The following is a 24,627-nucleotide window of genomic DNA, read 5'->3' as shown; positions in this document are numbered from 1 at the left end:
AAATCACAGAGTTGTAATATGCTTTGTTATCAATGAACTACACACCAGAAACAATTGTTGTCCACTGCTGACAGAAAGCCATACAGTGATTTGAACCAGGATTAGGAGATAAGAAGCATGAGGAGCTAGCTAATCAGTCCATGAGGTCCATGCGCAGGCGCAGAACCCAATCTTATGAATGCAACGGATCACGATACAGATCATTCAGTTACAGTATTTGTTAGCAGTAACATTCATATTGCAAATTTTACTGCATTTTCTTCCTATCCCCATTGAAGATCTCTCTCTCTGCAGAACCTGTTGCCAGATTATACACAATACAATATACCACAGCCAAGAATGGGAATTGAGAGAGAAGCAGATAAAGAGGGGGAAAAGGATGAGTGTCTTGCATAGGGCTGTCATGACCTAGTCTGCAATATATCCTAGAGTCAAAGTTGTGACCCAATTTTGTGTTTCAAAAATCCCACCACACACAAAACACAAGTTTCTACACTACCCTGAGTTTGTGGATTGGGTGGTATATTAAATCTTTAAACAAACAAACAAACAAACAAACAAACAAACAAACAAACAAACAAACAAACAAACAAACAAACAAACAAACTCTCATCCCATCTAATTCTTACATTGGCTGTAAATCCAAGTGAATAAACATCTAATTCTTACATTGGCTGTAAATCCAAATGAATAAATCCAGGCATTAGATAAGCCAATGTCTTTCCAGTACCAGTCTGTGCTATTCCAATGAGATCATATCCTTGAAGTATGATTGGCCAAGCCTGTGACTATAATAAGCAGTAAATACAGTATATAAGCAGTTTAAACAGAACTGTTTTAAAAAATTTCAGAAATAAAGTCACAATACCTGAATTGGTGTAGGCTTCTGAAAACCAACTTTCCTTATATTTTCCATAACATCACAATAATACTCAAAAGCATCTTCAAATTTACAGATAGGATTGGGAATGTGACGCTTTTCACCATCTTTCAGGTCATTACATGTGATATTATTGTTCTCTTTTCTTTAAATAATATAGAGAGATAAAGTTATATAGTATCAATAGGCACACATTTAGTACTCAAAGTATCTGGAGCAAAGAACAATGTCATTTTTAATTATCTTCACAACTAGTAGAATACTCTATGCCAAAAGACTAAGGGCAAGTTCAGACAATCAACTAACTATAGTTAGAATAATAAATGTGGTCCAAGCTCACATACTCCATTTACACACACACGCTTTGTCTTAAATGACACCCTGGTTTATTTAAACAATAGCTTCACAGTTTGTGCAAAGCTGGAAACTGTGCTTTAGCTCTGGGTTATGAGCCACAATGTTAAACAACTTTATAGTTTAACACTCTGGTTTGTAAGCCAGAATAAAATGACAGTTCAATCATCTTGAGTATTTTTCAAGTGGAGGCCACTTTGGCAAAAAAACTCTTCACTATAAGAGGTATTTCTTACTGCACTGACCCCCTGTACAGTGCTGCACTTATCGCAGAACCAGGAAGGAGCTCTTTAAGAGAAATAGAGTCCTACTGACCCCCAGCACTATCTTGGAAGGCACACATAAGTACTGGAAAGTATTATCCTTCGCAGAGCTTTTCCCCTTAGAACTATGGGGAAAGCGCTTTATGTGTCCCTTCCAAGAAACTACTGGGGCTTGAAAAAGGCTCAGTTTCCCTTAACGTTCAGACAATCCCTCACTGGTGCTGGGCAGAGTGCAGCACTGCATGGTGGGAACAATCTTAAGAACACAAGAACAGCCCTGCTGGATCAGGCCCAAGGCCCATCTAGTCCAGCATCCTGTTTCACACAGTAGACCACCAGATGCCACTGGATGTCTACAGACAGGAGTTGAGGGCATGCCCTCTCTCCTGCTGTTACTCGCCTGCAACTGGTACTCAGAGGCATCCTGTCTTTGAGGCTGGAGGTGGCCTATAGCCCTTCGACTAGTAGCCGTTGATAGACCTCTCCTCCATGACGTTATCCAAACTCCTCTTAAAGCCATCCAGGTTGTTTGGCTGCCACATATTGTGGTAGAGAATTCCACAAGTTGATTAGGCGTTGTGTGGAAAATTACTTCCATTCGTTGGTCTTAAATTTCCTGGCAATCAATTTCATGAGATGACCCCTGGTTCTAGTGTTATGTAAGAGGGAGAAGAATTTCTCTCTATCCACTTTCTCCTCACCATGCATGACTTTATAGACCTCTATCATGTCTCCCCGCAGTAATCTTCTTTCTAAACTAAATAGCCCTAGGTGCCTCATAAGGTAGGTACTCTAGGCCCCTGATCATCTTGGTTGCCCTCTTCTGCACCTTTTCCAGTTCTACAGTGTCCTATAATGCACTATGCAATGTCACCACTGCAAAGTGCCAAGCAGGCTGTGCAGAGCATTTGGATTCAGGCCAAACCTTCACACAGGCCTAATAAATAATTAGGGAGCTGCACTTGAGGTCAATGGGAGCTGCCACTGGCTCCTGGGCCTTGCAATAAAGAACAATATCTGAGCTTCAGACAAGCTGTGGTTTAAACGAACAGAGATGTCAACAGAGCCAAGGGGCAGGGGGAGCACAAGGGCTTGTAGTTCTTCGGGCAGTGTTCATGATTGTAACTTGACTGCCTGAACTGGCCCTAGGAAAATAGCACTTAAACATGCTACACCAATGTTATTTCAAACTGACATACTTTAACAAAAATCACAAGCAGAGTTGTTACCATACTTAAAAAAAAAAAATCTTCTAGGCCTTTACCAACATCAGCTGTCAATAAGTCAACCATGCTACAATATGGGAGTCAATTTAGTATAAAAGAGAACAATTAAGAGCCTTTTCACACACTATGCAACATTATGTGTTTGCAGAATGTACACTTGACACAGTGCTGCAACCAGTCTTGGCTCCGGTGATATACATGTCTCAACACACAACACTTAGGTGTACACCTAAGAGATTGTGTTAAGCTGGCTAAGTGATTCCAAACTCCTGAGAATTGTTGAAGTGTCCCACAGCTGAAGACATAAGCGTTTACAATTTGCAAGCTACACAGAAAGCTTGCATGCTCCAATACTCCAAAAGGGTTCAATGTAATATTCAAGTTAAGAATGACATAGTTCATGGAATATAAGATCTATCCTGTACAAAGTATGCACTTAGCCTGGGTCTACAATGTTCACCTAAGCAGACTTCAGAGCATTACTTATTATTTAGTGGACATCCTCAACACCCCTCCCCACCTTTAACATGATACAATCCTTGAAAAGTCAATCTAACACTCTGATATATCACACAACTTTCCATATCTGAATTCTTACCTCCATTTATCAGCTTCTTCTTGTGACATGGAAGCAATCTTTGGTGATTCTCTGTAAAACTGTTTTTCAATTGGAGGTAAATCTGTTCAGATTAAAAGGAATAGGCTATTAGAGGGGGGAACCAAATTCTTGAATTAGCATGAATATTTCTCTAAAACCAGAGAAGTGACAAGCACTTCAAAAATTACTTGATTTTTTTCCCTTGCCTATGATCCCCTCATGATCTGCTTGTTTTAAAAAGCAACACATACCAAGCTTTTCAGCACTCTGGCTACCATAAGCAGATATCTCTATGCTCTAGGGCAAAGCAAATTCAAGAAATTGCTACAGAAATAAAGTTACATCCACTATAGATATGTGGTTCTCTCAAACAAGCCATGAATAGTTTTTAATTTCTTTACATGCCATTCTAGACTACACAATATTTCTACATAGATTTACTAAACCAAGAAGAAACGAGTTTTAAAAAATGTATTGTGCCAATCTGTACAAAAACTATTAACTTTATCAAGATTGAAAATGAAGTTCGAATAACTGGCAATTCTACATATCAGACACTGAGGCCCACCGTTTAACCCAGGTTTTGCATGCGAGTGTGCCTAAAAACCGGTCTAAGTGATTGCAGCCGCAGTTACACTAGTGAAGAGCTTCACTATCTGCTTTTTGCTCTAAAGAGAAACCGTATGCCAGATCGTTCTAATAAATATTGCAGGTGCTCACATAGTCTCAATACATCTTTGAAACTGTTTTTCTAAAAAAAGAAATTACTTATATGTAAAATAAGGAATTGACATTGAAGGTCAACAACTCCCCAAAACCTGTTATACTAACCAGCCCACTTCATAGCTTCATATTTAGCTTTATTCTCTCGAAGGGATGCCCAGTTAATAGACTGTTTCGGACTACTGTATCCAGACTTCAAACCACCAAAACTACTATCATGGTAACAAATGGTTCCAACATCTGGGTGTTTGAAGGAATCTGTTAAAACAAAGCTAACATTTAGGAAAAGAGTTTGTGTCTTTTTGCTACCAGATTATTGTGAAGTTTGAATGAGTTTCTAGGGAGCCAAAAGCCCATCTCATTTTATGGCAGTGTAGAGACAAACTCCACCTCACAAGACCATATTTTTACTTCGGGCATATCATAGAGAACCCCCTCCTAACCTCTGGAAATCCCTCTTACCTTACCCTTACTCCTTCCCCACATACCCACTATAAACTCTCCCACCTTCCCAGGAATACTGAAAGACTAGTGTGCCCTGAGAGGAAGGCAAGGAAGAACGGCACCCAGGCCAGAGGAGAGCATAACACCGGCCTCCATAGAGACCAGCTCTGAGGACTGTTGGGGCAGCCCCCCCCCCTTTCCCCCAGGAGTACTGAAAGACCAGTGCCCTGAGAGGAAGGCAAGAAAGGAGGCCCCCAGGCCAGGGGAGAGCATAACATCGGTCCCCATAGAGACCAACTCTGGCCTGTGAGGATTGTTGGGGCAGCCCCACCCCCCACGTTCCCAGGAGTACTGAAAGACCAGTGTGCCCCAAGAGGAAGGCAGGAAAGGATGCACCCAGGCCAGGGAGCTCTTGTCCTCAGCTCCTGAAAAGACCAACAGCCTGAGACAACATTTTATTAACATTCTGTAATTTGCTTCTTTTAATATTATAAACCGCTTTGGGTGCCTTTGTCAAGGCAGGAACACAGTATAAAAATGTAGAAAATAAATAAATATAAACTTTCAGTACTAAATTGACAAGCACAGAGTGGCTAGCTATGTATCATTCATGTGGATTTTAAAGAAACAAGACTAGCCTGGCATAGAAAGCTTAAGTGTAAAGTACATATCAAGTTTTATTGTCTTACCTTTAGTATACCTTTCTCCTGCATTGCCTTGGCTACTCCTTTCAATAAGGTCATCAATCAGCATTTTGGCTTTTGTTTGCTTATCATTACCACCAAATATCTTTATCATAGCTTCACAATTTCCCTTTACAACCTAAATGTAAGGTATTATTAAATACAAGCATAGGATACTAGAATGAATGCTACAATACTCCTCCTTTAACTCTTCTTTCTAAGTTCTTAAAACTTCTTTGAAGTATGAAACAGGTTTTCCTGAAGGACCTGGGTAACTGAAAACTAGAAACTGCAAATGTGCAGATCAATATTCTCTTGTTTAACATTCAGTCAGGTATCACTAAACTGAATTAACTAAGTCCCCTCTTATTTCCTTTTAGTTATTTTCTGCAGGATACTAGACCAACAGTAGAAATGAGCTGTATCTGTCTGCAGCCCTTTTGTATTATGACAACTGATATGTCTGAGAGAAGCACTGGATTAAAGGAAGGAAGGAAGACTCCTCACCTGTATTTTACAGCCTGAAGATTCTTCAAGCTCTTTTATTTTAGTTCCCCCTCGACCTGTTGTAAAAGTAAATTAGTACGTATGTAAATCTTGGCAACATCCCAACTTGTGCCAAGTATCTTAAGAATGCATTTTGCTGTTGGTAAAATACAAACATACTTTTTATCAAGATTAGAAGAGCTAAGGCCAAGTACCTGAAACTCCATGAAAAGGATGTAAAGTTTAAAGAAAAACTAGCTGATCTGGTACAGAGCATCTGCACCCCTAGCCCGCCACCTCCCCCCACCCCGCCGCTATTTTGCATGCCTGCCCCCCCCCCCCGCCGATTCCCTTTTCCCCTGCCCACTGCCTCCTTTTGCGCCGCCTGCCTGCCGGTCCCAGTCGCTCAGCCGCCCGCTGGCCTGGCCGCCGCTCCCCCCCACACAGCTGGCCTTGCTGCTGCTTTCCCTCTGCTGCCACCTCCTTCTGTCCGCCCGCTGCTGTTTTCTCCGCCAGCCGGCCTCCACCACTGTTTGCCTTCCCCCCGCCCCACCATTCCCCCACCCCCTTTCACCCATGGCTATCTGGCAGCTCTCTGAACTCTTGCAAGAGCTGCCATGCTTGGGATTAGCCACGGGTATGTCTTAGAGAATTAAATATATAGAAGATACACCTAAACCACATACTATACCAAGTACATCAGAGCTGACAAACTTAGGTTTTCTTAAGTAAACAGGAGCTGAGTGGGGGATCTGCAACAGGACCACAATGTGGTGATGCCATGGTCCCAAAACCCCCCACACAGCCAGAAAGGGCAATTCAAATCAGGACCATGGTGAGAAGAAAGAATTAATTCCCACCTGTGCCTAGTCCTAATGTGAATCTCCTCCCCAGCTCCTGGGGGTGGGGGGGAGGTTAAGCAGATCACTGTAATAATGGCACTACACCTCTAGAATACCCTCCCTGTGAAGGCCCTTGAGGCAAACTTTTTTTTAAAAAGTCAAAATCCTACTATTTTGCAAAGTGTTTGGTATCCTTCTGGAGCGCCCGAAAGGGTTGGGAGGCATTTCTTTGCAATAGTTCCGCTCCTGCCTCTCAGGTAGATTCTAGATAGCGTCATCTGGAAATTGCTGCACTTCAGAATGAGAGCTAGTGTATGGAGCCCTGCAGGGCTCCATTCTATCTACATGAAACAGCTGAGAGAGAGAGATCATCAGGGGATCTGATGCAGGGTGTTGATACCCAAATTCATTTCTCTATGTCAACTTCATCGGGAAACGGCCTAACTTCCCTAAATGCCTGCCTGGAAGTGGTAATTGGCTGAATGAGGGGGAACAAACTTAGGTTGAATCCAAGAAAGGCGGACTCTCATTGTGGGAGGTTGGAACTTTTTTTGTGTATTAACATTTTATTAAAATTTAAATGAGATTACACAATTAAAATAGCAACAATAATACCCTGTAAACCCATCCCTGACCTCTAGCACAGATTAAGAAAAGGAAAACAAAGCAAATCAAAATCAACAATTGAACAAAACAAAATACCACTACCATCAAACCGGACCAACCACAAATCACAGGTATCACTATTCTATATTTAAGTCAGAGAAGAGTTCAACAAAAGCTTTCCAAATGCTGTTAAACTGCTTCAGTTTGTCCATTTTCCTGAACACGTTTTCTCTGGCAGACAGAGCTGTCATCTTGTTCATCCAATCCTTTATATCAGGGACTACAGTGGCTTTCCACAATGAAGAACACGCCTTTTACTCTAACAAGCCACTGTTTATGGCCTTCTGAGAGATCAGAATGGGGGGCGGAAACAAACCAAAAACAGAGTGTCTGGTAATTTGACGTTTTGCTGAGGTATAAAGTTAATTCTCACAGATACTTCTCACCAAAAAGGGCAAGTTGTTTTACAGTGCTGTAATGGGACGTCAGAACTTAGGAAATGGCTTAGATCTGCCTGTTCTGGATGGGGTTACACTCCCCCAGAAAGAGCAGGTACGTAGTCTGGGAGTACTTCTGGACCCAAATCTCTCCCTGGTTTCACATGTTGAGGCAGTGGCCAGAGAGCTTTCTCTCAGCTTTGGCTGATAAGCCAGTTATGTCCATTTCTGGAGATAAAAACTTTAAAACAGTGGTGCATACGCTGGCAACATCCAGACTTGACTATGCTATGTCGGGCAAACATAGATTCTCCCCTCAATTTCTGATGCCTTTGGGTCTTGATGCTGCTAAAAGGCTTATAAAACAATGTATAGCAGACATTGAAAAACAGAGCGATCTGGCACGAATCTCTATAAGAAACTTTTGGTAGTTACCAATTACCCTAAACTGTCCCAAAGAAGAGCCTTCTTCTTTGCATGATTTAATGCACTTCCATCTGCTGTTCTGGAGGGCAGATACCATAAAATTTCTATTATCAGCTGGATCTGTCCCTCTGGTCAGGGTGTTGAGACTGACTCACATTCTTTTATACAGCTTATTTTATAGAGATTTTTGTATTTCTCTTATTTCCCCTTCTTATCAAACATCTCTGTTAGAACAGATGGATATACATCATTTTTACTAGCTGATCGCTATGTATCTATAACATTGTGTGTGGCCAAATTTTGTGCGGCTGCATGCAAGATCAGGTCTGAGCTGGTTTGAGTTATTGGTATTTATTATGAAGACCTTGACACTATGTCTTTTTGCACTATTTATATCTTTAATTATTAATTTATTTAAAATATTCATACCCTACCTCTCCAGTACATTACTGATCGGGGTGGCCCATAACATTTATAAGACAGTTACAATATAAAACCAGACTAATAAAATTAACCAAATAAAACAAGTTAAAAAACAAGCTAACACCACAATCAGAATTAGCTTTTAAAAATTAAAATTAAATTCTTTAAAAAGCTAAAAACCAAGAGTGATAAAAACCAGACTAAAGAACCTATGAAATATAAGCAACACGTGAAACATTTAATAGCCTCTTTAAAAAGAAGTGTTTTTAAAAACACTGAGGGAGGGAACATAGTGAAGCTCATCAGAGAGGGCATTCCAAAGCTGAGGGGCCACAACCAAAGAGGCCCTGCCAACCAGATCTCTGTTAGTGGCGGGGCCATGAGTAGGGCCCGAGATGAAAAGAACATAAGAACAGCCCTATTGGATCAGGCCCAAGGCCCATCTAGTCCAACATCCTGTTTCACACAGCAGACCACCACCAGATGCCACTGGAAGCCTACAGGCAGGAGTTGAGAGCATGCCCTCTCTCCTGCTGTTACTCCCCTGCAACTGGTACTCAGAGGCATCCTGCCTTTGAGGCTGGAGGTGGCCTATAGCCCTCCAACTAGTAGCCGTTGATAGACCTCTCCTCCATGAAGTTATCCAAACTCCTCTAAAAGCCATCCAGGTTGTTGGCTGTCACATCTTGTAGCAGAGAATTCCACAAGTTGATTATGTGTTGTGTGAAAAAGTACTTCTGTTTACTGGTCCTAAATTTCCTGGCAATCAATATCATGGGATGACCCCTAGTTCTAGTGTTATGTGAGAAGGAGAAGAATTTCTCTCTATCCACTTTCTCCACACCATGCATGATTTTATAGACTTCTATCATGTCTCCCCAGAGTCATCTTTTTCTAAACTAAATAGCCCCAGGTGTTGTAGCCTTGCCTCATAATGAAGGTACTCTAGGCCCCTGATCATCTTGGTTGCCCTCTTCTGCCCTTTTTCCAGTTCTACAATGTCCTTTTTTAGATGTGGTGACCAGAATTGTATGCAGTACTCCAGGAGTGGCCACGCCATAGTTTTGTATAAGGGCATTATAATATTAGTAGTTTTATTTTCAATCCCCTTCCTAATGATCCCTAGCATGGAATTGGCCTCTTCCACAGCTGCTGCACATTGAGTCAGAGGGCATGCTGCACACGATGAGCAGAGGGCCCTGGCAGGTTCATATGGGCAAATGGGGTCCAACAGGTACCCCGGCCTCATGCCGTGTAGGGCTTTAAAGGTCAAGACCAGCACCCTGAATCTACCCCAAAAGCAGACTGGTAACCAATGAAGCTGCCGCAGGATGGGTGTGATACTCATGAAGTGACTTCCACCCATGAGCACCCTAGCAGCAATATACTGAACCAGCTGAAGCTTCTGAATTATCATCAAGGGCAGTCCCATGTACAGTACATTGCAGTAGTCCAATCTGGACGTTACCAAAGCATGAGTGACTGAGGTCAGGTCCAACTTATCCAAGTAGAGTCGCAGCTGGTGCACCAGCCATAGCTGGTAAAAGGCACTTCTGTACACCACTGCCAACTGTGCTCCAAGGACAGTGTTGGGTCCAGAAGCACCCCCAAGCTGCAGACTTTGTCTTTCAGAGGGAGTTTAAACCTGTCCAAGACCAGATTTACCTCACTACTCCAATAATCAGTTTTACCAACCCAGAGCACTTCCGTCTTATCTAGATTGTTGGTTTGTTTCCCCCCATCCAGTCCAGAACAGCCTCCAAGCCATGGTCCAGAGCATCCACTGCCTGCCTCCCTGGTGTCTGCTGACTTAAAAGATAGGTAGAGCTGGGTGTCATTAGCATACTGATGGCACTGCAGCCCACACCTATGGATGACCGCTCTCAGAGGTTTCATGTAGATGTTAAACAGCATGGGGGACAGAGTAGATCCCTGTGGCACCCCATAGGCCAAGGGGTGGAACAGGCATCCCCAGCACCACCTTCTGAGTATGACCCTCAAGGTAGGAGCAGAGCCACTGTATAATCGTGCACCCAAGTCCCAACCCAGAGAGTCTCCAAGGAGGATACCATGGCCAGTAGTATTGAAAGCAGCTAAGAGGCCCAGGAGGATCAACAGAATCACATTCCCTCTGTCTATCTCTCAGCATAGTTCATCCACCAGGGTAACCAAGGCAGTTTCCATTCCATATCCAGGTTGGAAACCAGACTGGAAAGGATCTAAGTAATCAGATTCATCCAGGGCAGCCTGGAGCTAAGATGTCACCACGCTCTCCAACACCTTGCCCAAGAAGGGGAGGTTAGAAACTGTTTGAAAATTATTCAGGTCATCTGGGTCCAAAGAGGGCTTTTTTAGTAGAGGCCTGATGACTGCCTCCTTCAGCTGAGGTGGCATCACCCCCTGCCTTAGAGAGGCATTCACCACCCATGCCACCCATGGACCCAGTCCCTCCCTAGCTTTCACCAACCATGAAGAGCAAGGGTCGAGCACGCACATGGTAGGCCTCAGCCTTCCAAGCAACCTGTCCACCTCCTCAGGCAACACAGTCTGAAAAGCATCCAACATAACACCACCGGATGGTGCACCGGCAACATCCAGTTCCAGCACCACAAAAATCTTAGCATCCAAGTCAGAATGGATAAGAGCAATTTTATCCACAAAATGTAATGCAAATACAGATAATATTTATATTATCTTTACTGTGTTCTGTATTGTTGGGTCAATGACTGTAATAAAACAAACTACTACGTGACTATTGCAATGTGCTCTACATTGGGCTGCCTTTGTACATAGTTAGAAACTGCAGCTGGTACAGAATGCAGTAGCGACTAGCGAGGCTGGTCTCTGGGGCTACCTGAAGAGATCATATTATACCCATTTTAAAAGAACTACACCGGCTGCCAATATATTTCTAGGCAAAATACAAAATGCTGGTTATTACCTATGAAGTCCTGAATGGCTTGGGTCCAAGGTATTTAAAGTACACCTTCTTCTTTATGAACCCCGCCGCCTATTAAGATAATCAGGGGACGGCTGGTTGCAGTTGCCACCAACTTGGTTGGTGGCGACTCAAAACTGGGTCTTTTCTAGGGTTGCCCCAGGACTTTGGAACACATTTCCTAACAAAATTAGAACCCCACCCTTTTCTGAATATTTTAAAGAAAAATCTGAAAACATACCTGTTTAATCAGGCTTTTAATTTATAGTTTTAAAGCTTTAAGTTTTAAAGTTTTAATCTATATTTTAAATTGTTTTAATTTTGTTAATGTTTTAATTATCGTATTTTTAGATTGCAATCCACCCAGAGTTTTTCATATGGGACAGTACAGAAATGTGTCAAATAAATAAATATTTAGCTGGTCTTTATGATGTTCTCCCTTTGTTTTATTTGATGCTGTTTTTTTAAACTACAACGGACATATTGCATGAAATGTAAAAGTGTTAATTTTCATATTGTTTTTAAGTTCATCTTGCAATGAGACCTCAGTGGTTTGAAAGGTGGGATAAAAATCCTTTAAATACATACATAAATGATGCATTAACATACAGTTTGGCCCCAAGAAGCAACACAGACCAATGCACAGATATTCCAGTTTTTACTAGGTGAATATTCTTACCCCCTTGTAATGTTACATGGAATCACAGTGAACCAGTAATATGACACTAGCAGTCTAGGTAATGGTGACCACCAGTGTTCTCTCAATTTTTTTCATCTGTGTGCGGAATGAGTTTTGTTCTGGGTCTGGGTGGCAGTATCAAGGCATTGCGTGTGCACATGCATTCAGAGTGGGGCCTTCCTGATTCAACCTGGTAAAGGTAAAGTGTGCTGCCAACTCTCAGCAACTACAGAGCCCTGTGGTTGTCTTTGGTAGAATACAGGAGGGGTTTACCATTGCCTCCTCCCACACAGTATGAGATGATGCCTTTTAGCTGCGGCCCGATATAGGTACCAGCTGGGATTCGAACCAGCAACCTCATGCTTGCTAGGCAAGACATTTCTCCTTTGTGCCATTAGGTGGTGATTCAACCTGAGCAGGATCTACTACTGAGTGGGATCTAAAATTAACTGAGTAGACATTTTAAAAAAACTCGAGTGCACACACATACGTACGCCTTAGAGAGAACACTGCTGACCACATGTGACATATACTACATGGATACCACCTCCTGTGAGAATGGCTGAAGAGACTGCTTTGCTCACGTAACCAGGGCAAAATATGTTCAATTTTAACATACAACCATGTATGCAAAACACAATGTGTAAAGTCCTGCCAAGCTAAACCAACGAACTTAAATGGAATCCAATAGACACAATCATATGTTATAGTTCTGATGAATTTTTCTTGAGTCTATTAGAACTCTTAATCTGCCAGAACAGAAGGATGGTACTCTTGTTTTTAACAGGAAGTTAACATTGGATTAGTTTCACATACATACAACTAACAGAATAGAATTTCCTCTAAATACCATAGCTGCTCAAATGAGACTCTCAAAACTATCAATGGATCTTCCATGTTTAACTAAACAGGCTTTCTCTGTTCAAGTGCAAACACATTTGATTAGTAAAATACTATTCCAAGTTACAGACCAAAGTCGGTCTATATATTTTGTAGTCATAACAAGCAAACGACACAGTGAACACAAGGCTTCTTCCTCCAATCTCAAAATGTACTGGCATCAGGATGGGTGGAAATGGAGCCTCATGAATGATTGCCAGACCAGGATCACATTCGAACAGCAACTAGTTTCAACAAAAGCCCTCAACTACGTTTTTTTTCCAGGACACACATATAATATACTACATTAGTACATACACATATAGAACATCTATATATGTATATCTTGTTTATAGATGCATACATTCCTATGGAGCTGCCACATCCTGGCACCCTTAATCATTTTATTTGGAGCAATTATATCACATATATGTTTTCCCTCCCCATTCCTTCTGTATGCTGTCAATTAGCGTATAGGCCATTATTTTATACTATAAACCTTCTTAAGTGCACAGGCAGAAAAGCAGTATAATAAATAATAGTGTGAATTTGCAGTGTTTCACACTTTGTTGAAGTCACCTTCATAAGCAGGCCTGCATAAGAAGATTTACCCCCTCTACCACTCCAAGGCCAATCCTTTGTCTATATTGGGCACCTCGCCCGTGTTACCTCCACCACTCCTTTCGCTTTCTGAACCCTATAATGCATCCCTCTTCAGACGGGCAAGCACGCTCTCATGGCCACGCGGGCTCCCCTTCCCCTCCCCAAAGAGAACCTTGCGCGCGCTGGAGGGCAGGGAGCGGCGCCTAACCTATGAGGGTGCCGACGAGAGCGTTATCCAGAGGGAAGCAGAGCGGCGCGCGCTCTCTGTCTTCTCCTCTCGAGGAGCCTCGGGCCCGATACTCCAAGGGCCTCGACTGCCACGGCTCGCGGGCGGACGCCGGCCGCGAACCCCAGTTCTTCCCGCCCCCGCTTTCCTCCCTGTCTTCGCCCGCGTCTGGGTTCCCACGGGCCCGTGGAGGAGGAGGAGCCGCCGCCGGGCGCCACGCAGGTAAAGTGGGAGGGGGCTTGGTGGAGGCTCCATGGGGCCCGTCCTCGTCGCTGTCCGCCTCCCAGTCAGACATGACGAGAAGCGTCAACGCGCAGAGAGGAGGGACGGACGACCAACACCACCCTCACGCGCACCAACTGTCTTTTCTCTCAGCGCGTGGCAGTGTAAACCGCCCGATTCCGGCAGCCGCTTTGATTGGCTACAGCGTCTCTAACTTCTAGGAGGTGATTGGTTGGTGCCTTGAAACCCGCCCAAACCCTGATGAATCCCTTGCTCGCCTGGAAGAGAGCGTGTGGCTTCCTTTAAGAAAATACACCTCAAAATCACGGATTCCTTTTGAAGGAAACTCCCTATTAGTTTTGAGCAATTTTCTGATAATCAAAATACAACAAATAAGTGTCCGTGTATATTATGATATAATGTTAATAAAGGGCAAGCCTGTGACGGTGTGAGAGAGAGAAAAGCAAAACTCCCGCCCCCGGCTCAGGGGAGAAGAGAAACAGCACCGTTACTGGGAAGTAAATGGCGAGTAAATATGTTTTAGGGTGCAAAGCCCGGAGGTGTGCCACTTTATTTTAGGATGGCCTAGTTGGCAAAAGAAAGTGGGAGACGAAAGTTCTGCAGCAAATCTCCAAGCAAGTTTTGACAACAGTATTTATGACTGGTGCAGGCGGTGACCACCGTGCAAGTGAACTTTCTTCCCAGGGGTGTAGCTATAATTGAACGGATGGGTTCAAAGAACCCCGGCCCCCAGCTCAACCCCTCCTTATTTTCTTCATTATCTTCTCTCCAAAGGGCCGCGGGGGAGAGGGGTGAACACAGGCCCCCTCTCCCCTAACTACGCCCCTCCCTTAGGTTTCTAGAAAAGTTGCCTCTAGTGCAGCAGCAGTCCTGTACTAATTTACTTAGGAGTATGTCCCGTTAAGCAAAGTAGGTCTCAAAGTAGATGAAACATGTTTAGGATTGCGCTGGGCAAACAGGAGGTGCTGCAAGAAAAGCACATTATCTGTCTCAGATCTTTTACCCGGCCAGACTTCCAATTTAGACTTGGTTCTGCCCCGCCCCCTTTTATTCTCACAACAGTGCTAGGAAGTAGGATAAATTAGAAGACGGCGATAGGTCCAAGGCCGTCCGATGAGCTTTGTGGCTGAACGGGGATTTGATTTGAACCTGGTGGTCTCGCTGCTCGTTCCAATACCATTACACCACATGCTCAGATCAGTACACTCCCACATCCCCCCAATAGAAGCGTCTGTCTCCTGCTTATTACGGGTATGGATCATATATGCTCCGCTCCGTGCAGATTAGGCTGCATGTTCACATACCTGCAGCGACAGAGAGCACCACATGGCTATATGTGCTGATATGGCAAGGAGCAACAGACTCCTTCAGGTGTACCAAGATTTCTTAAAATACAAGTTCTCCACTCCCCTCCCCCACAAGATTTTGAGCCCCTTGCAGACAGGACTTTTAACATTTAGAAAAAATTGCGGTAAGCTGCTCTGAGCCCATGGGACTCTGCAGGAAATACATATGATAAATAAATGTATCAGGTGCCATGACCATTTTTAGTCCCTGAAAAATGGTACGTTTGTTCACAGATCTGCAGACTGTGCTGCGTTGTGCTTGTCTTTTTCTCTCTAACAAGCCCTCAAGCACAGAGAGCAATGCACACATCACATCAAGTGCAACCCTTAAAATTATAGAGTTCTTCATCAGGCTTAACAAAAGCTACATCTAACATACAGAGGTAAGCAAACATTATTGATATATATATATATTTAAAACCACTTTAGTGGAGCTTGAAAAACCTTTAAGGCTGAAATTCTGCACTCATGTTGCAAATATCCTGTTGACTTTACTGTTATTGCTAAGCCATAATATGGACTGCTTTGATTCATAATATTATTTTGTTCCTGATTTTTTAAAAAATCAACCAGCAGCAATAATGAAAAATGAACTGAGAAGATCCATAGAACTAGCTCATCCTTATTAAAATAATAGTTTCTATAATAAGTCTGTGATGTGATGTTGCATTGGATTTAACAAATTATAGCTTTTAAAATATCCAAGAAACACTGAGGAGTACTGTGTGCAGATTTTTGTATAAAAATATTATTTAGCTGAAACATGGCTGCATGAAATCATGGAAAAATTCACAATACATGCTCATTTCTGATGTAGAAAGTTCTTCATAGTGCTTCGCAGGGGCGTAACTACCATTAGGCAAGGGGAGACGGCTGCCTGGGGGCCCCCACGCCTCGAGGGGCCCCCCAGAGGCAAGTCACATGTGAAGTGAGTGTGTGTGTATCAGTGAGGGGCCCATTTTAAAATTTTGTCTCTGGGCCCACTCCAGCCTCGTTACGCCCCTGGTGCTTCCTAAAGGCTACATAAGTCTATCTACATGTTCATAAAATGTAATACATGGGCAGAACCTGTATTAACATGTGAGAGGGTGCATCTCATGGGTGTAACTCTAGTCTGCATGGAATTCTCCACTTTAGCAAATGGTTATGATCCTTAATGAAGAGACAGGGTGCATGGAGGTTGCCAGAAAAGGTCTGGGGCTTGCTGGCTTTACAGGTTCTTAGGGAATTAGGTAGCACTAGTGTTGTGATGACAGGAGAGGGAACAGAACCTGCATTAGGCAGAGAACATAAAAGGAGATTCACAACTGGTTGGAAAACTGTGATGGAGTGCACTGTAACAGCTCAAAGTGGTCACTGGTTTTTTATCAGATTGGAGAGATGTACTCTCCAGTACTCTTCAACATTTTTATCAGTTATTTAAGTAAAGGGGTGGAGAGAATCCTTATCAGATTTGCAGATTATACAAAACTGGGAGGGATAGCAAATACCTTAGAAGACAGGAATGAAATTCAACAGAGACAAATGCAAAGTTCTGCACTTGGACAAAAAATATCTAATGAACAAGTATAGGATGCGGCAAAACTGGCTTGGCAGTAGTACACATGAAAAAGATCTCAAGATTGCAGGCAACTGCTGAACATGCATCAACAGTGTGATACAGCTGCAAAAAGGGTTAATGTTACATTTTACAACTATCATATCCAAGTAATAAGTTAATATAACTATCATTTCCAAGCAAAAATAAGTCATTGTTCCATTTTATTCAACACTAGTCAGACCTAATTTGGAGTACTGTGTCCAGTTCTGAGTACAACACTTTTAAAAGGATGCTTATAAACTGGAATGATTTCAGAGGAGAGCAATGAAGATAGTTAAGGTTGGGAAAACAAGTCCAAGCTTGAAGGAACTGTGTATGTTTAACCTGGAGAGAACACAGAGAGAGGACACGATACCACTCTTCAAATACCTGTAGGATTGTCTCATAGAAGAGGGCAAAGAATTGTTCTCTGCTAGCCCAGAGGCAGAACTGAATTTAATAGGCTTAAATTACAGGAGGGTAGATTTCTTGCAGAAACTTGGCAGCAATAAGAATTGTTCAACAATATTATCAGTTACCTGGAGCAGGGGTAACTCACCAATGAGGCAAGGTGAGGTGATGGTGTCAGGTAGCAGTTCTGCCCTGGACAATGAATGTGAGCATCCCACTTTGCTTTCTACCACCTGTGGATATTGCTTCACCCTGCTGCTGCTCCGTGCTGCCACAGCATCAAGAATTGTGCCACCTGTATTTGCCAGCTAGTGGGTGTTTTGCTGGGAAACACAAGTGGCAGAGGAGGTGTGTTTCCTGATGGCAGTGTGTGTTGGCATAATGGCGTTGCCTCAGGGTGTTGTGGGCACTCAAGCTGACAGATGTGGGAGTGGGTGGGCTCTCTAATGTGGGAGTGGGTCTGCTAAATATCTATCTTCCCTTCACTTTGTTAAATTCGGGTTGGCCTTTGCTAGGGCCAGGTTGAATGTTTTACCTTCTGCTATACTCCTTAGCAGGTTTTCTAAAGATTCTTCTGCTTCAGGGCTGTGTCTGTGTGGAGAGGGTAGCCTTGAAACTGTCATGCACATCTTGCTATATTGTCCCCTATACCGTGATTTGAGGAGAGAATTATTTTTTCTCCAATTTTTGAGCAGTTCCCTGGTAGGCCTGACTCCTTCTATCTTAACTACTGCCTGGCTGACACCAATGATGAAGTCACTAAAATAGTAGCTAAATTCATTTATGGGGCTATGAGACAGACATCCCGCCATGGTTTTTTATAATGTATTTTTAGTTCTATTTGCAATCCTGTTTTTACATTTTTGATGTTCTTTATGATGTTTATTGCACCTCTGTATGTTCTTCTTTTTGTTTTTGTTTTTTTGGTTGGCTTAAGGCTGTAATAAAATTGATTGGATTGGTGGGCTCTCCCTCAGAGGTCTTCAAGCAAAGGCTGGACAGCCATCCATTGGAGATGCTCTAGCTCTGGGTTTCCTGCATTGAGCAGGGAGCTGGACTAGGCCACTACAAGCTCTCTTCCAACTCTGTGATTCTGAGATCTGGTAGTGTGAGCAGAGAGTTCTAGAGCCAAGGAGCTTGCCTCAGTACTGGCTATCAGTGTGGGAAGCAAGTCCCAAATCCTTGAAATCTTAGCTTTGCAGCAGGATTAACCAGAAACAGATGACTCACAGGTAAACTGGACCTATGCAACAAACTCCACCAGCACTTCTTCAAGTTTCAAAAAGCATACATAGTCATTATTTTAAACCATTTTTATTAACAACAATATGGATTCATTTTATCATGAAATTACAATTAACATTGTATTGTAATGTAATGGCTTGCGCCACTTTAGCATCAGTGAAAATGTCCCATCTGTTTTTCCATTACTGTCATAAAACCAACCTTTCAGCACCTTCCCCTTATATTTGGGCCAAAGTAAGTATCTGCCAACACTCCCAAGAACAGAAGATATTTCTTCTATGAATGTATCCTGTATCTACCTGAATGACTGGGAATTTTAAAAACCTAGTAAATAACTTAAATAGTTATAGAATCTTCATGTTGCAATCAATGTGAACTGTGCCAAAACATTTGGTGGTGAGGAAAGTAAAACAGAAATATGACCAATTTTTAAATCTAAAATCTGCCATATTTAGCTCTACTAAAATTAATATTTCCTTCAAGTAGAAGAAAAAATGGCTCAAAAGGGCAAATTGTTGTCTTTGTCTGCAAGTATGTCCAGCGAAGCCAACAGAATCACATAGGGACAAATTTAGTCTCTTGTATTCATGCATTAAGGTCCTTAATCTTAAACACATTTATGTGTGAACTTGTCACTGAAACATGTAGGACAGGAACTAAGGTTACAATTCTAAGCACACGTAAGGGGAAATGACACATTACACATAAACTGATGTAACACTAAACCAGCAGTACTTTTTTCTTCCTTTTTAAAATAAGAAAATCCACTTCAGGAAGAAATACAGTAACTGGGGCTGAAGAAACAGCAGGCAGGAAAAGAGTTAAGCACTTTGTGCCCCTACCTTTCTGCTTAATCAGCCTCTTCCACAATGGCATTTGGTTAACAAAAACCAGACCCATGGGTTACTATTCTATATGTTTGTGTGTAATGTGTAGTTTGGCCCTTACAGGTGAGTAAGTCCCATTGAATTCAACTTGGTTTACTTCAGAGTAAACATTTATTCCTTTACTTTTTCGGCTAAATTCTCTTTTTCTGCTAAATTCTACTTTGTTCTGTGCTTTATAAATGTTTCTTTTCTTTATCCCTTTTTTCCGTTAGTATTTTGTGCATTCATTGTTAAAGAGTCAATGTGATATATGGATTAATTTAGCTAAGCATGAGTTTCCTCAGGAAATAACTGGAATATTACCATTTTCAATTTAAACAGATGCCTAGCAAAAGTATGAGCTCTAGCATGCATACTCTTAACTGGGTCAACACTCTTATTGAGGTAAGTTAATCGGAATTTCGATTAAGTAAGCCTGCAAGCCCAAACTGGACATTGCAGTTTATAAAGTGTTCAAGACTTATTTGCCTGGTCACAGAACAGGAGAAGTATCCATCACCATATTTAATAAAACAGTCAATTTAAGTATGCTTCTCTCATATACACATATAAGATATGTGGATAGTGTGGGTAAAAATGTATGACCTTTGCCATACTGAATTCTAGGTTAGAACATTTTATCCATATTTAAATAAAAATATATCATATGTGATGGAAGAAAATATATCTTTCTAAAGATACCATAATCAAAACTATTCTTTTCAGTTCTTTCGTCAATCAAAAACAACATACATACTGGTAAAAATCAATTTTGTTTACACTGTAGTTTCAAAACCTATTTGAAGGATCAGATTCTTTTCCCCAACTTTTTACAGCTTTCATATGCTCCTATACACACTCTCATAAACAACTCTCAATTAATAACAATGGACATATTGACCTTGTCCTTCATACTGCACTTTTGTTATGTTGAGTTCAGTAGTATGAAAATAAGCATGAAAATAGCTACTCATGCAGATGACAGCATAATGAGGGGCTCAGTACATATTTCAGGAAAGATTCTTGGCAATTTTTGATTTTGTTAATTATTTCAATAATATAAAATATGGCCCACATTTTATATTACACATCTATAAGTTCCCACTGAGGAAATATGAATACCATTCCACTTTTCAACATTCAGATCAAAAATTTTAAATATATAAATTCCATCAATTTAACAGCAGGAAAAAAAACATACCTTTAGAAGAGTATTTGTAAAAACTTGCCAATACAAAGGGGGGAAATACAAATTGTCAGCAGTAATTTTGAAAAGATATATTCCTGATTAGTTTGTATTTTTGAAAGTAGCCATTCACTTTCTCATACATCATTATGTGCATAATTAACGTTATGAGGACTCAAGCATGTCCTTTAATTAAGGCAAAAATAGCAGTTTCTGATAGGTGAGTCATCTAAGCCAAGACAAGCAACTATAGCTGCCTTGCAGCAGCAACTGCTCTGCTTCAGTAGAAATTGAGTTGGAGATCCACTTGGATGCTGGTCTTACCACAAACATTTGACAGAATGATACCTCTTTTTTTTTTTTAAAGGGAAACATTTCTCATTATTGTTACATGTGTTGCTTGCCTTGTGCCATGCTTGCTCATTTTATCTCCTCTGTTAGGCTTAAATGCAGGTTTAGGAGATTTCACATATAGCACAAAAAGGCACTATAAAACATTCAATAAATAAAGGAGATGGACATTGTAGGTATTCTGCAATATTTTAAATGTTATAACTTTTGGCGGGACATCCAAATAAGTAAATCTCCTGGTCAGGAAATAGTTTTGTCAAAGGGTTATGTTGACAAGGGAATAAGAGGTTGCAGGACAAAGTCCATTGTCCCACCACACTGCAAAATGGCCTGCCATAAAAAAACACCCTCTTTTTCCTCTGATTCTGGCAATTGGAAGGGTAGACAGAATCAGCTGGGGGAGGGCAAATATGATGAAGGGGCCTCTAGTTGCTGCCCCAAATGTGATACTGGGGGTGGCGGGAGGGGTAGAGGGAAAATCCTCACAAAAGATCTTGCAGCAATCAACTTTCAGCAAAAACACACACAAATTGTAAAAGGAAAATGTGGAAACTTGCATGGAAAGTGAAGGACAGCCATGTGCTTCATGATGCCTTCTCTTGGAATTTACCTCAAGTTTTGACCAAGCAACAGCTGTAAAACAGCAGGTTTCATATGAATGACACCATGTAAACACTTTACAGTTTGTGTGTACTTTCATATAATATGATTATGATGTAACATTCAGAAAATTCTTCTGTATAAAAAGAATTATGGAGGCAGAAATTACAACTGATTCAGAGTAAACAGTTTAAATTGTTTGCAGAATGATCTGCAGCATTTAACCATAGTTAAGACTATTGTGACATTTTTCTGTATAACATTGTTCTCAGCAGGCCTGGCTCATAAACCATCACATGTTCCAAGTAAGCTAGGAGTGGCCTCCTTTAATTTGTGGAATGCCTCTGGAATCACTTGAGAAGCTTGAGCCCAAGACATCCTGCTCATGAGCATACAGGATATAATTTCTGGGGATATAAGTAGCAGTATTGGTTAATTATGGGAAGTGGGATTGGAATGTGCTTATGCTCATAAAATATTTCAGTGGCAAAGACCAAGTATAGAATTGTAAGTATTTATTAGTATTGTTGCTTCAGGTCAGTCCAAATTATATTTAGCAAGAAAGTAAGAGGAGAGGTTGAGGGGGAAATCCATTTTCTGTAGGCTAAGAATCACAAGCTTATATAGACAGAGTTGGAGCAAGGTGGGGCCGGGGGCAGAAACTGTTCTGCAACATATACTCAGAGGAGAGATCAGATTTTAGATTCGTATTTTCAAAAAAGTTCTGCAGGCAGTAGCTGAACCTTTGGCTCTTGCCAGTACAGATGCTTGGAGGATATGACTACTAATTTTTAGCACAGCCAGACAAATTGGATTTTCCTAGAAGTATTTTAAATGTGGTGGGGAGAAACAGTCTCTGACTTATAAGATAGAATTATACAAACTTTCTTTCTGTTTCCCCCCAACATTACTCACTTGTTCTTGCACACATACTTAAAAAAATTCTTTTTTGTACCTCCAGTTTTCTTCATTCTCATTTCTTGTACAGTATTTTTTCTCCTCTTTCTTTAATTTCTACAGTTCTTGTTTGATCTACTCTTATCTCACCCAGTACTTTGTCTTCTTTCCCCAACTTCTGATTGTGCTATCATTCAGTCTCAAAACTCAGTTCTGAGGACAGACTACATCATAAAGGGAGAATATGTTATATCTACAACCAAATATCTGTTAATTCCCTTTCCAAAATACTTCAGATCCATAAGGTGACCATCAATTAGTTCAGAAAAATTTAGATAGAGAAAATTTCACATTGAAGGTCATCCCTGATAACTTGGAGTTTTGTACATTTTTAGCAAAAAAAAAAAAAAAAGGTTCTGTCACAAAGAAAACCTAAAAGTGCTGTGCAAAGTATTTTATCAGTTCTATATCTCAAAAGGGATACAGAAATCAATATTCTAAAATAGATGATTAATGGTAGCTTGCAACTAGCAGCCATTTGTAATCTCATATTATGTGTTTCCTTTGTTAGCAGCTGTAGATAATATTTTTGTTGTAAACGTAACTATTGTCTGATTTAGGACATATATAGTATTAAACCAGAAGGAAAGTGCTTTTAATATCTTGAGAATTTTATTTCTGTCCTGTAGAAACAGCACAGTTTCTAAATGTTCAAATCTTTTGTTCTTTTATAAATCTGTAACATTCATTTACTAATTTATACCTACTGTACTACATGAAAGAACAGAGTACTGTAGGTATAAATCTGAATTTTATCCATCACCTAAACATGCATTTTCATGCAACTAAAAGATATGGACTCATACAACTGCCTTTCTTCCTGATTTATTTAATTTTTAAAAAAATTCATTAAAAGGGCTTTCAAAATTGTCCATGCTCTGATATGTATGACTGAAAGGATTACTTAGCATGTGAACAAAATTCACAAATGCTATTTAAGTTTGACATGAGGCAGGCTGAGAGCATCTGTACTGTCTCCTGGCTTGCAAATGCTTTGAGATGATCTTGACATTCCAGTCCTTAGAGAGTCAGTAGAGAGAGTCGTTTCCACTAATGGGTGGGAAATGGCTTCAAAAGTCTCAGTTTCTCTCTCTGTTTCCAAATCTTCATCAGTTATAAATAATTTTGATTCCCTCCATTTGCTGTATAATTCTTGACTTCCTCTTGAACTACTGGTGTCACTTCCAGAAATCTGCACATTCAGTTCTTCTGCTGTTGACTGTAAAAGGTTTTGTACAGATAGCGATTTCCCTAAGTCCATTTGCACTATTGGTTTCACAGAGACCAGGGGTTCCCCTTCTGTATCAAAGCCTTTTCTCCATGAAAGATCCTTTGTCACACTGGACTGTACAACTTGTCCATTATCCTTTGAAGCTACAAGGCAAGCGGTGACATCAGAAGTATTTTCCTGTGTGCTCATAGGAATAATATGCATAGGCTCCAGCCTATTAATATGCTTTACTGATGAAAAGGGGGGTATCTGTAATGTTGTAGGTGCTGTTGACTTAGGTATCTGGTTTATTTGGTTTAGTGCATTGTTAGCTGATAGATTTGCAGGTCCATCATTTGGCACCTGTGTGGCTTGACTATGCATAGTTGGACTAAAAGCATAGTAAGCTTGAGGATTAAATTCATTTGGTGTCAGTATAAGCTGTAGGCCACATGGCATGTTGACACTGGTTGATCTGGATACACATCCACTAGTCTGGGCAGAATTAGACAAATCTTTGCTATCTGCAGTACTTTGATAGTCAGAAGTCTGATCACATTCAAAAGGTGGCATTTGAAATGAAGCCAAAGTCAGTGCAGATACAGATCCTTTCTTCAGGACCTGTTGATAAATATCTAACAGCGAGTCTAATTTTGACTCTATTGATTGGACCTAGAGAGGTAGAAGGGGAAAAATATAGTCTGAATAACTATTATAAACAAAGGATACTTATCCTTAATAATAGTAACAAAACATACAAAGCTATTTGTTGTATATGGATTTTCAAAGAGTAATTATTTGCATTAAAATATTTGCTGAAAAATAAGTGTTTTATAAATTAAAAGTGTATCCTTGAAGCTGCAGTCTACCCTTAGTAGCCCCAATGAAGTTCTACTGAAACCTATGGGACTTCCTCA

General features: G+C 41.1%; 2 protein-coding genes and 1 long non-coding RNA gene across 17 annotated transcripts in view; 1 reads left to right on the top strand and 2 right to left on the bottom strand.

The window, feature by feature from the left end:
* The window catches only part of DDX43 (DEAD-box helicase 43), an 83,368-nt gene extending 69,260 nt beyond the window's left edge, over positions 1-14,108 (bottom strand). Inside the window, exons 1-7 of one of the 2 annotated variants that reach the window (XM_053286879.1) lie at positions 13,699-14,108; positions 5,679-5,734; positions 5,178-5,310; positions 4,153-4,302; positions 3,322-3,403; positions 869-1,025; positions 670-788 (exon numbers count right to left, since the gene is read on the bottom strand). In XM_053286879.1, the coding sequence (XP_053142854.1) occupies positions 670-788; positions 869-1,025; positions 3,322-3,403; positions 4,153-4,302; positions 5,178-5,310; positions 5,679-5,734; positions 13,699-14,011 (1,010 nt within the window). In that variant the 5' untranslated portion in view covers positions 14,012-14,108. Of the gene's footprint in view, positions 1-669; positions 789-868; positions 1,026-3,321; positions 3,404-4,152; positions 4,303-5,177; positions 5,311-5,678; positions 5,735-13,466; positions 13,548-13,698 lie in introns of those variants that run through there. The other variant, XM_053286880.1, reaches the window with a different exon arrangement.
* Positions 13,802-23,093, top strand: LOC128340940 (uncharacterized). Of its 3 annotated transcripts, none has more exons than XR_008314097.1 (5): positions 13,802-13,938; positions 15,540-15,688; positions 18,233-18,527; positions 19,749-19,811; positions 21,819-23,093. It is a non-coding gene; the product is annotated as an uncharacterized LOC128340940 (long non-coding RNA). The 3 variants fall into 3 exon arrangements; XR_008314096.1 differs by having other exon boundaries at positions 21,816-23,093; XR_008314098.1 differs by having other exon boundaries at positions 13,863-14,162; positions 21,816-23,093.
* KCNQ5 (potassium voltage-gated channel subfamily Q member 5) overlaps positions 18,594-24,627 on the bottom strand; it is a 576,092-nt gene continuing 570,058 nt past the window's right edge. For 11 of the 12 annotated variants that reach the window (XM_053286867.1, XM_053286866.1, XM_053286872.1 and 8 more), the window contains one exon: positions 18,594-24,382. In XM_053286867.1, coding sequence (XP_053142842.1) covers positions 23,432-24,382 — 951 coding nt within the window. In that variant the 3' untranslated portion in view covers positions 18,594-23,431. The remainder of the gene's footprint in view (positions 24,383-24,627) is intronic. The other variant, XM_053286878.1, reaches the window with a different exon arrangement.

The sequence above is a fragment of the Hemicordylus capensis genome, chromosome 1 (assembly GCF_027244095.1).
Source record: "Hemicordylus capensis ecotype Gifberg chromosome 1, rHemCap1.1.pri, whole genome shotgun sequence".
In the NCBI taxonomy this organism is placed as follows: domain Eukaryota; kingdom Metazoa; phylum Chordata; class Lepidosauria; order Squamata; family Cordylidae; genus Hemicordylus; species Hemicordylus capensis.
The sequence above is the reverse complement of the archived record's forward strand: the minus strand, read 5'-3'. Positions and strand labels throughout refer to the sequence as shown.